Here is a 12058-nt window from a genome sequence, read left to right as displayed (position 1 = left end):
TTCCCTGATGACCAGTGTTTTTGAGCAACTTCTCATGTACATACTGGCCATTTGTAGATCTTTGAAGAAATGACTATTGAAGTTCTTGGTCCATTTTTAAATTGGGTTGTTACTCTTTTTGTCACTGAGTTGTAGGAGTTCAAGATATGCAATGACTTTTTAAGACCATAGTCTCTGCAATTAAAATGACTTCAGTCTCCTGAACATTTTTAATGTGACTCACAGGTTCTTAGCCAGTGGGACTCAAAAATAAAATTACCAGAAATTGCAAATCTATAAGCTTCTGTGTCTCTGGGCTCTAATCAGTTACTGAGCCAACCTCACTAATTTTATCTATAGGTGGGAAAGTATTTATGTCTCTGCAACATAAATGTAAATCTTAACTAAATATTAACCAAATTGCAAACTTCTTGATAAAGGTGAGCCACAGTGTTTCTTGCCAAATTGCATTTAGTAAAATTTCTTTGGACCATATTAACTGGAGATATGTTAGCTGAGGCCCAGCAAGGCAGGATCCTCTACCCAAGGACACAGAAGTAGAAAGGGAAGTGCAGGAATTGGGACCCAGTCGTGTCTGTATCAAAAGTCACTTCCCTTTCCAGGACCCTCTTGAAGCTGCCCCTTCTCCCCCGACCAGGGCAGAGGTCTGTCCTCTGTCTCAGCTTTCATTCTCTGAAAGGGTGGACAGAAGAGTCCATGTGAGTGTGTAACTTATTTATTGCTGTGCAATAATATTACCATAAACTTAGTGGGTTAAACAACCGCTACTTATTATTTCAGTTTCCACGAGTCAAAAATTTGGGTACAGCCTAGCAGGGTCTTCTGCTCTGGGATGTCCACAGGGGGTTTTGGTCAGGATGTCAGCCAGGGCTGGGGGCTGTCAGAAAGCTCTACTGGGGAAGGATTCATTTCTCATCGCACGTGCCTCTGGGCAAAATTCAGTTCTTTGAAGAAACTGGAGTAAGTGCCTCGGTTCCTTTGCCTTGTGGAATCTTCCTCATGGAACTCACCTCATCAGACCAAACAGGTTGAGAAGGCAATGAGGAGCATCTATGAGCAAGATGAAATTTAAAATCTTATATAACCTACTAAAATGGGATCCCATCACCTCTCCCTATTGTGTTGGCTGGGAGAAAGTCACAGGAGCCATCCATACTTGAGGAAGGGGAATTGCACAGGGGTGTGGATGCCAGGAGGTAGGTCATTGGAGATCATTTTAGAATCCATCTGCCACGGTGAGTGCTAACGCAGCCCCTCTCGAACTCAACATGCTAGTATGTGAAGTCACAAGGCAGTTTTACGAAGAGAAGGGAATGAAAACAGAAGACTGGCAGTCAAGAAGGGCACTGAGCACAATTCAAGAAGGAAGCTGGAAATGGTAGAGCCAATTTGGAAAACTATTTTGAAGTATCTAATAAATTAAGCTCATACTTGCTTGTAATGCAGTAATTGCACTCCTAGTTATAAATTCAAAAGAAAGAATTGCATGTGTGCAATAAAACATCTTTAAGATTGTGCATGCCAGCTTTATTCATAAAAACCCAAAACTGGAAACATTCCAAATGTCCAACAATGGGATAAACAAATCATGGTATAATCAAAGAATGGACTGACACTCAGCATTAAAAAGGAAGAAAATACCAGCGTATGCAACATCAGGGATAAATCGCATAAACAACATGTTGAATGAAAGAAGCCAGACACAAAAGAACACACATTGTAATTCTACTTATATGAAGTTCAAGAATTGGCAAAACTATCCATGATGATAAAAGTCAGAAGATGAAGTTTATCTCTGGAGAAGTTGCAATTGCCTGGAGGGGATCCCGAGGGAATTTTCTGGAATGTTGGAAACATTCTATATTTTGATCTCAGTGGTGGTTACACCGTGGGATATGTGTATTAAAAAAGAAAAGCACTGAAATGTATGCTTAAGACTTGTGCATTTTAACCTAGGTAAATGATAACTCTTTTTAAAAATAAGTATAATCATTTGAAGAAGGAAGCACATCTTCATTGAGAATTTGGGGAAAGGGGTACTCATGTGCCTAGTTCCTAGAGGGAACGCTATCCCGTCTCCATTCCCTTGTAGTTAAGTTCTTGCTTCCTGGGCTCCAACCTACTCCAGGCCACACCTCAGTCCAGGTGCACAGAGGCCTCTAGAGGCTGCTTCCTAAGGCCTGAAGGGCCCTCGCTTAGGGCTGAAGTTCTTGAAGCTGAGATTCTTCAGCCTGAAGGTAAATGAAGAAAAAGATCAGGTCCAGCGAGGAGTGTTTGATTGTGAAGACTTAACAATGCACGGGCAGCCTTTGGAGATGGACCCCAAGAATCCCACCTCCTTGTAGTGATGTATTGACGCCCCTTTTGGAATCCCCTCCCCTTGAGTGTTGGCTGGATCTAGCCACATGCATTTAATCAACAGGACATAAAACAGATGGGATGTCATTTCCAAGATTAGTCTGTAAAAGGCTGTGACCTCCTTTGTGTTCCCACTTCTCTATGTTTCTCTTACTCTCTCTGTTGATGAGCTGCCCACAGGCAAGGACCTGAGAGCAGTGTCCAGCCAACAGCCAGCAAGGAACTGCAGCCCCCAGTCTAAGAACCCACGAGGAACTGAGTTCTGCCTTCCCCCTGGGACTGTGGGAGCAGATCTTTTCCCATTCGAGCCCTCCAAGATTGCAGCTCTACCAATATCTTTATCCCGTCTAAGCCATGCCCAGACTCCTCACCCACAGGCACTGTGAGATGCTAGATGTTCTTGCTTTCAGCCACTACGTTCTGAGGTAGTTTGTTACACGGTGATAGAAAATTAATGGAAACAGCTACCAAAATAATGAGTTGACACGAATAGCTACTTCCAATAGCTTTGCAGGCCCTGCTGGGTGGTTACACATTTAGGTGCTTTGCGAGAGAGTCGCACCGTGTGCTCACTGTGACACTCACAGGCAGCCTGATTGTCCCAACCGTACAGATGAAGGACCCGAGGCCAAAGAGGGAACCTCACGTGCCTGAGGCCACATAGATAGGTTTAGTCACAACAGCTGCAAGGTACTTAGTGCTTATTCCATGCCTGACATTCCAAGAATCTATTCCATGGCTCTTAGCTCATTAAACCTTCCCGTTAATCCTGTGAGGGACATGGCTTTCCACCTCACACATGGAAATGTGCTCCGACAGGAGAGGACGTGAGCTGATTGCCCCGTGGCAGGAAAAGGCACAGAAGAGTTCAGGCCATGTTCGCCTGCACTGTAGAGGAAGGTTGGGGTGGATGAAGGCAGATGCCCAAACCACTGGCAAAACTGGGGGCGGAGTGACAGGAGGCAAGGATGGAGGGAGGGGCTGGAGAGGAAGCTCACCTAGGCGGGGGAGCCACTCTTTATCGCTGTAGGAGTATCTGGAGGGAAAGGAGTGCCATTGCCTTATCCTCAGTGTCCAGGGTTCAGGTCTACACACATGCATGCACACACACACACATGCATGCACACACGCGCGTGTATACTCACCACCCATAAACCCGCATGCATGCATGTACAAACACACCCTACACACATGCACACACACACACATGCATGCACACACGTGCGTGTATACTCACCACCCATAAACTCGCATGCATGCATGCACAAACACACCCTACACACATGCATAATACACACAAGCACACTCCCACAGAGAAATATGCTACTCCTACCTACAACTTCTTTAACAATAACAACCACAAAAACACAGGCACACATGCCTACATGCATGTGCATATATACTCTTACATACAGACACAGACCTATACACAAATATACTCACGTCACTGACATGCACACTCTACTTACACACACACACATGCATAACTCACAATCACACAGCTCAGAAACCATCCCCACAAGTGCATGCATCTACATGTGCATTCCTACACACATGTGCACACACATGCTATTTACACAGACATATGCACACTCATACAGATGCACACAAGCACACACACACCCATCCTGTGCACACACACACAGGCACACCCACCACCTCCACACATATATTCACATGCACACACCTACCCATGTGTGCACACGTTTGCATAAACACACAGCCATGTGAACACATGCCACACCATGTGTATACATACTTACACATGCACACACACCATACACCCCAAAATGCACCCACACAGATATATGCACAAGCACACACATACTTGTACCTTCACCACTTTTTCCCCAGGTTTCTTTACCTGACACTGCTTCTTCAGGTCCTTTGGAAGAGTTGGAACTGTGATAGAAAAACAGAGTGAAACACTGGAGACAAAAGAAATTGGAGGAATGCAAAGTGTCAACAATAGGGGGGTATATGGGAATGTTATATTTTTTGCATAATTTTTTTGTAAACCTACAACTTCTCTAACAATAATTTAAAAAATTATGCTAAGTGAAAGAAACCAGATACAAAGTACTACATACTGTATGATTCCATTATATAAAAGGTAGATATAAATAAATTTATAGAGACAGAATTAGTGGTTACATAGGGCTGGGGAAGGATAAAGGAATTGAGAGGTGACTGCTGAGGGGTGTGGGGTTTTTTCTTTTTGGAGTAAAGAAAATGTTCTAAAATTGGTTATGGCGATGAATGCAGAACTCTGTGATTATACTAAAAGCCACTGATTGTATACTTTGGATAGATTGTATGGTATACGAATATATTTCAATAAAATTACCTTATATATAAAAAAGAAACTAGAGGGATAAATCAAGACCGCTATTGGTAAGTAGTGGTGGAATGTAAATCAAGTTCACTGCAAAAGTCCACGTAAACTGATTCTCTACCTATTCCCACTTGGATGCCTGACTCTAGGGTTTCCACGTAAGGCTCAGTAGCTGAGGAGGAGGTGGTGCTTCGTGCAATGTGCAATGTGGATTCTTTTTTGGAGGAGAGAATACGGAACTAGAAGTGGAGGATTATTGTAAAACATGGATCAGGGAGAGAAAACTAAGGTGGCCATTGGAGCTGGTCTGTGGCATATAAAATGTAGAGGTGAGAAAGAAGGTCCTTGGGTTGTCAAGCAAAGGATGGAGGAAAAGTGAACTGGCTGGTGGGAGTCTCTGAGTAGCTCTACCTTCTGGCCGTCTTATCAGAAGCTGCCTCTGGGGATAAAAAGAAAAGAAGAGAAAAGAATTAACCCATGAAATTAGCCCCACATTCTATTTCTCCCGTCTCCTCAAATGGGTTAGCCCTTGTTTCCACGAACTCACCACATGGGCTGTATTTGCAGATGAAGGCGAAGGAAAGGAGGATGACTAAGATGAAGATGACGATAAGGATGATTCCGGTGGGCTCTGGTGGGAGGGGGCAGGAAAGAGGGCCGGTTAGCTTCCCGAGACATGTTCTGATGCCTAGAGGTAGTGACCGTGAATTGCATTCCTGCTGTGAGCTGGACGCCTCAAGACATTTTCTCCCACTTGCAAGTCTCCAGGAAGAGACAGAGCGTGATGCCTACTTGGCAGGTGAGGAAGCTGGGATTCCAGGAGTCAAAGTTAGATTTCCAGTCACCTGCCTGGCGGGTAGGTGGAGCAGTGACTCTATCCCTACCCACCTTTAAAGACCTTGCTTTTAGCCACACTCTGCAGTTATCACCAAAATATAGACACACATCGTTGGAAACCTTCCCAGGGATGGAGATCCTACCGTTTCACAAGGAAGCCTCATAGCTGCTTTCTGTGTCTTGGGAAGTTCTCTTTCCCTACCTAGACTTGTACCTGCTGTCCGGGGAGACTTTGTCACTTCAGCTTGATCTAGAAGTAAGAAAAAACTCATGTTGCAGGGAAAGAACCCATAACATTATACCTTTGTGTATAAATTTAAAACTGCATTTATCTTACAACAGCATACTAATATAGTAAACATACAAAAACATGCACAGAAAGTTTTTACTGGGGTGAAGTGAAAAATGGGACCAGAGTTGGGAGGAAAGAAGGACTTAATTTTATCTTTATCTCTGGAAAAAAAAACTCGGAGCAAATACGACTAGATGTTATAATTCTGGGTGGAAGGTGCATGACTGTCTGTTGTTGTTTTTTTTAATTCTTTCTATTGGGGAGTATTTTTCAAATTTCTCAAAAGGAAGGAAAGTCTTCCCCATTCTCCTACTGGTCTGTGGAGGGCACATTTTTCTGCCTTCAAGGTCTATCTAGAAAACAGAATGAAATAAAATTGGACATAGAAGAAAGAAACAAGAGCACAAAAAAAAAAAAAAAAAAAGAAAAGAAAAGAAAAGAAAAGAAAATACTCAAGGAACTCAAGACTCCAGTGTGGGGTGGACAAGACAATTTTCTTAATCTAGATATGGCCATGTTTCCTAGAATAAAGGGAGTATGTTGGCCATTTTCTGTAGTATTTCCAGGCACGTGATACCAAGAACCCAGATTAACATGTATTGAACTTTTACTCATATACCCATAGTCACGCAGATACTTTAAAATCCTCATTGCACACAAGAGTTTTTTGTTTTGTTTTGTTAAAAAAAAAAAAAGCACTAAAAGCTTCCATGACTTGCTCAAGATCACACAGAGCCAGGGGCTGGGAGCACTCTCAGCCTTCAGAGTCTACACCCTTAACCATCACTCTTCGTTGTTTCACCATCTACAGTTGTGTTGGTGCAGCCTCTTGGAATTCACCAAAGCAAGCAGAAGAGGTAGGTCCTTCAGACTGTCTGAAGGCAGTCCCTCCTTCTGCTTTCTCCTTCAAAGAAGGCAGTAGGATTGGGAAGTTCACAGTGCTCCCTACCACTATTTCCCACATCCCCGGTGGTCGGCTCTGTTCTTCCTTTCTCTGCCCCACCCGCCTTAAGTCCCCTCTCATGGCCACAATAAGGAAGTGAGATGTTATTTATTGCAATCACCTCCTCCCAACTCAGCCCTCCCACCCGAATGCATTCTGCTTAGCCAGAGACCACACTGACATTGTCCAAGGTGCAGAAGTGCTGAGGAAACCTCACAAGCCATCAGATTCCTAAGGTCTCACCCTGAAGGTTTCAGACTGAGAGACTGGCTACAAATCGAACATGGGGATAAAGGGACAAGTACAGGTGAACTTAAAGGAAGCCTGATAATGCCAAATTAAATAACTGGTAACATTATGAAATTTATTTCAAATGGCTACTGGTTTGGGAATATATATTAAAGAATTACAAGTTTCAGAGATTGGAAGAGAATATGATCCTCACTCTTAAAGACGCTGCTGAAATTTGGTGTCTGATTGAAAGCGAGACAGTGGGTCTAGAGCAGGGTTTTCTCAACCTCGACTCTATTGACATTTGGGGCTGGATGAATCTGGTGGGATAGGGGCTACCCAGGCATTGCAGGAGGCTGAGCAGAATCCCTGGTCCCTCCCCACTAATACCTGGACCATTCCTTCTCTCAGGAATACTGCCATGCAACTCGTCTCCGCCTCGTGCCTTACTTCCTTGGCCAATCTGATGGCTCCTCATACCTCCCAAGTTAATCCACCTTAAGGGGCAGGGGCTCATTTCCCCTGCAAATGGTTGCTGCTGTTTGAATATTCTTTCCTTTCTTTCAATTTGTCTTACCTGTCTCTGGAGAGAACGTTGAACATCCTTCACATGGATCTGGAAAACAGAGTCCTAGATGTGGGAAAGTCTTCCTAGGCATATAAATCTCCTGCCTCACCCCTGGGTTCCATGACCCCAGCATTGGGTAGACAGAAAATTCCTCCTCTACCAGATGCCCATGGTCTCCACATCAGCATCTGTATCTCAGATGTTTTCTCCTATGATGTGGTCTGTAATTCGGTAGCAAAATTCGGTGCTAAACATACCTCCCCTTCACCAGTGAAAGAGCCCCTCCCCTTATAAGCTGCTAATTCCCCCTTTACGTTCAGTCACCAGGGATGTAGCTAGGTTTTGCTTGCCTGATCCTGAGCCAGCGATTGATGCAGAGGTTGAACCAAGTGGGGGCAATCCGTCCTTCCCAAGGATTTTTTTTTTAAGACAGGCTTGGAAAGAGGGTTAGTCCCTCTCCAGGAGTAGAACTTGTGAGCTGTGAAATCCAGCTCCAGAAAGCCATGTTCCCTACTCAGTAGAACCAGCCCTAAGATCCTGGCACTAACTCTGTCCTCCCCAAGTAATTTTACAAGCTCCAGACCCTCCCTCTGGAAGCCACACTGAGGCCTCAGGACCGGCATATCACTTTGCTATGGTCCTCATGATGGCAAAGCTCTACCTGTCACCAGGATCTCAAGCCAGTCACTGGGGTGGGAGGCCAAGAAAGAAGTGTTTGCCTGGTAGTACACACAGCTGTAGTTCCCAGTGTCACTGACTGTCATGGTCTGAAGGAGGAACTCCCCAGTGCTCTCTTCTGCTCCCTGGAGCTGTATGGGTGTTGGATGTCCTGCCCTCATTAGAGCGAATATCATAAATTCAGTCGAGTTGAATGGCTTCTCGCACCACAGAGTCACGTCTTCTCCAGCAGCCACCTTACCCTTTTGGTGGGATTGGAGGGAAGGTTTGGGTAAAGCTCCTGTAAGAGAAGGAAAGATCTGAGGTCACGGGAAAAGCCTTGGGTTCCCCTCCTGCCTGGCCTCCTGGAAGGGAGTTCTCTTGGAGTGGGGTAAATTAAAGATACCCATCAACACTCTTCCCCAATGGGACTCGGGAAGAGAGATTTCCCCGCATAAGCCCTGGATAAAAACAAGGCATTAAAATCTGTTCCTCTATTCCCCACCCCATCACACCAGATATGAGACTCTGTTCCTCCTACTCTTCTGACCCCCCCCCCATCCTAAGAAGACTACGTCATTCCAAAGAACCTCCTTCTCACCTGTCACCACGAGGACAAGGGCATTGCTGGGCTCTGACCTTATAAATGGGGCCCCTTTAAAGTAGTATTCACAGGTATACTCCCCAGTGTCATGTTGTTGCAGGTCACTCAGGGGGAATTTGGTCCAGCTCTCTGTAGAATGAGAAGGCAGGAGGCTCTCCAAGAGAATTTCTCCCCGTCTAAGACTAAAGCTGACATCGTTGATAGAAGACAAGCATCGCAGCGTCACTTTACTCTGGGGAGGTACCACTGTGCTGGGCCAGGCGCTGAGGAAGGGTTTGGGAAGTAGCACTGGAAGGAGAGGAGAGCTCACAGCTAGATACGAGGCACACACTTTGGTCTCAGGAAGCCCATGGAAAGAAGAGGAAGGGAAAGCAGGGAAGCTGGATGAAGTATCAAGGGAGTTTAATTGAAGAAACACTCACCACCTCTTCTGTCCCCTTGTCCAGCACACAGCCCTGTAAAAGAATCCTTTGTAAGATATGAGTGGTTTCCTACCGCTTCCATCGTCTCCCTGCCCTGGTACCCAGCCTCTTGCTGAGAATTCTTACTGAGAGCAAGAAACTTACAAGTCATGTAAATGTGACATGTCATTCAACGACTTGCAAGGGAATTGTTATTATGACTCACAGGTCAATATATACTATCTCCTGGCTCATGGGATATTCTGGGGTCTACACACTTCAGAACCTTCCTGATTCTGGCTCCTTCATCAACCTCTTCCAGCACTCGGTCTGTGAACACCTTTGAGGGAGGACAGGTACATCTTCAACTCCCTCCCATGCTCTCTTAACCATGTGGAGGTTGAGGGCTTTGCTAAGCTTAGCCAGAGGTAGACATGATTGTGCTTTAGCCTTGGACCATGTGGAATTTGTCATCACTTCTAGACCCCAGAACATCTCATCTAGTCTCATCTCTGTCTGCAGCATGGCTAACCCAAATGACAGCAGGAAACTCTACTCAGAGTTCTCATTGCTTGGGAAATTAATGAGTAACCTATTACAGAGTCCCGCTGTCTCTCAGAGTGTGAGTAGGGATGGATCAATCTTCTCACTGAAGAGAGGATGAGGAGATCTCTGGAAGGGATTCCTAAGGGAATCTGTGCCTAACCCAATCAGAGTAAAAGGGACGATCATAAAAAGAAGTATCATTGTTGAGCATTTATGATGTGCTCACCTCGAGCATACGTGAACCTATTGTAAAGATAACCCTGCAAGATAGGTGTCAGCATCCCCATTTGACAGATGAGGACACTGAGCCTAAAATATGACATTGAGCCTTAAATATTGGCGCATGCTTCCTAAGGCCCCACAACTAGGATGTGAAGTAGTGGAGGCTGCAGATATCTGCTGTATTGATTACATCCCTACAATTCCCCACAAACCCCAATCAGATGTCTATTCCCAAGACAGGCCTTTGATGAAAGGAAACTCTCTTGGCTAGCCTGAAGTCTTGGAACCAGAGAATCACGGTGATGGGAGAAAGCCATGTGAACATAACTTAACCAAGGCAAATTCTCCTCCCTTGACATAAGAGGATATCAAGCTTTCGGTCTATTTGAAGATGTTCATTCTGGGTTGCATCCTCTTTCTGTGCCTGGGGACATTCTGAACAATTCATCTTTTACCTCTTCAGATTTTTCCAACCCCAAGTCCCTTCAGACAACACCCCTGGATGCTTCCAGACCAAGAGCCCTGTGGAAGTGTCCTTCTCTACTCACCACCCTGACTGAGTGGAAACGACAGTGCTTTTGGAGCTAGATGTTTCTCGGTTAGAATTTGGCTTCCTGGCTCTACCTGTGCAGCCTGAGACAAGTCACTTTGCTTTGGAAATTCATATTAGATTCTTAAGCTATGAATGTAGACCTAATATACTCTTGCAGGGTTTTTTTCTTTTTTTTCTTTTTGAAGAATTAGAGTGGCACTTCCCAAAGTGTGAACTATGTACCATCATGGTATGAATGATAATTTTAGGCGGCAGTGGCATGATTAAAGCAGTACGTCATAGTATGAGAAAATACTATCTTAAGCAACTCTTGTAGTGCTTTTGATTACATGGAAAAGAAAGTCCCAATCTGCAGCTAGTTTCTGATATGTCTACCTCATAGTTCATCACCTTTATAACAAAGAAATAGCAGGCTTCAGGCTCAGAACTTTGACCAAGAATCAGAATCTCAACTATTTTTCCATTATATTTGCTTTTGAGTTACATTCTGTTTGTGGCAATTGATACTGGATTTTCACCTACATTATTAATTAAAGGTTCTCATTCAAATCCATTTATTTTAGAATATGTTAAGGAACATTAACCCAATAAGGTAGAGGCAGTATGGGCATTTGGCAAACATCATGAGTTTGGGACTTGAGTGATGGAAGTTTGTAAAACACAGATTTAGAGGTAATATATCTAACACACTGAGCAAGATATATGATACATGATATGTAACCAATAAAGTTAATGTTATTTTCCCCATTTCCAGCCCCAATCAAAATCTCTTGCCAATGCAAAGCCCCATGTGGCTTACCGATGCAGAGGAGGGAAAGCAGTTCTTTAATCATGGCCGCACCTCAGCCTGTGCAAGGTCCTTCATCAGTTTTGAAGTCCACAAAGGATCAACAGATGGAGCAGCCACAGCCTCATCCTCAACCCCAATATATGGCAGAATCAGCTTTGCCCCTACCTTCAGCTCCCTCCTCCCACAGATTCTGTTTCATAGTCACAGGAAATGTGTGGTTGCTGCTGCTTGTAACATTTTCCTCTCATGCCAAACTTCCAGCTCTTCACCCCTGGAAGGTTGCCATCTGTGACAGTCAAATTTCAGGCATCTAACAGTCGATCAACCAGATAACCAAAAATAACCTAAGGTTTGGGCTGGAAAGATTTGTACTGAGGAGATGAAGGCATTTCACTAATGAGGATAACTGAAAATTTTGTATGTACAGCAAGTTTGCTAGCCTTGGGCAAAGAGTCCTTGCACCAATGCAGGGCTCAGTTGCTAAAGAAGACTCAGAGAACCCAAAATGACAATGTTGACAAATCTACACCTTATTGCAATAAAAGGATACTGTATTGCAACAATATAGCATTAAGGTAAGAATAAGCATCCCATCCAAAATAGATCCCCAAAAGCCAGCCACAAACCCCCATTCTTTTCCCTCTCCGAGGGCTGCATGATGTGCTTTCTCTCTTGGTCAGGAACCACCAAGATATGCACAGGTGTGCATCTGGTTCAGAAC

At 44.4% G+C, this 12058-nt stretch overlaps 1 protein-coding gene across 5 annotated transcripts; it reads right to left on the bottom strand.

The window, feature by feature from the left end:
- Positions 1–1519: 1519 nt before the first annotated feature.
- Positions 1520–11464, bottom strand: TARM1 (T cell-interacting, activating receptor on myeloid cells 1). Of its 5 annotated transcripts, none has more exons than XM_037818897.1 (11): positions 11347–11464; positions 9248–9280; positions 8823–9113; positions 8226–8522; positions 7574–7612; positions 5733–5780; positions 5241–5324; positions 5105–5132; positions 4223–4260; positions 3357–3394; positions 1520–2231 (listed from the first exon to the last, which is right to left on the bottom strand). In XM_037818897.1, exons 1-10 carry the CDS (start codon positions 11378–11380, stop codon positions 3357–3359), a joined length of 930 nt encoding a protein of 309 aa, XP_037674825.1. In that variant the 5' UTR covers positions 11381–11464; the 3' UTR covers positions 1520–2231. The 5 variants fall into 5 exon arrangements, with proteins under 5 accessions (XP_037674825.1, XP_037674826.1, XP_037674827.1 ...); XM_037818898.1 differs by having other exon boundaries at positions 5745–5780; XM_037818899.1 differs by having other exon boundaries at positions 8298–8522.
- Positions 11465–12058: the final 594 nt, after the last annotated feature.

Source organism: Choloepus didactylus, chromosome 27 (genome assembly GCF_015220235.1).
Source record: "Choloepus didactylus isolate mChoDid1 chromosome 27, mChoDid1.pri, whole genome shotgun sequence".
Taxonomy (NCBI): Eukaryota; Metazoa; Chordata; class Mammalia; order Pilosa; family Megalonychidae; genus Choloepus; species Choloepus didactylus.
Note: the sequence above shows the minus strand (reverse complement) of the source record. Positions and strands in the feature narration are given on the sequence as shown.

Bases quoted from the DNA above. Each gene is read 5' to 3' on its own strand.
- TARM1 (XM_037818897.1), bottom strand. From the start codon at position 11,380: ATGATTAAAGAACTGCTTTCCCTCCTCTGCATCG. The intron at 5,133-5,240 runs GTGAGTTCGTGG...TTTTATCCCCAG, and splicing joins CTGCAAATACAGCCCATGTG to AGGCAGCTTCTGATAAGACG. The intron at 4,261-5,104 runs GTAGAGCTACTC...TTTCTATCACAG, and splicing joins TCTGATAAGACGGCCAGAAG to TTCCAACTCTTCCAAAGGAC.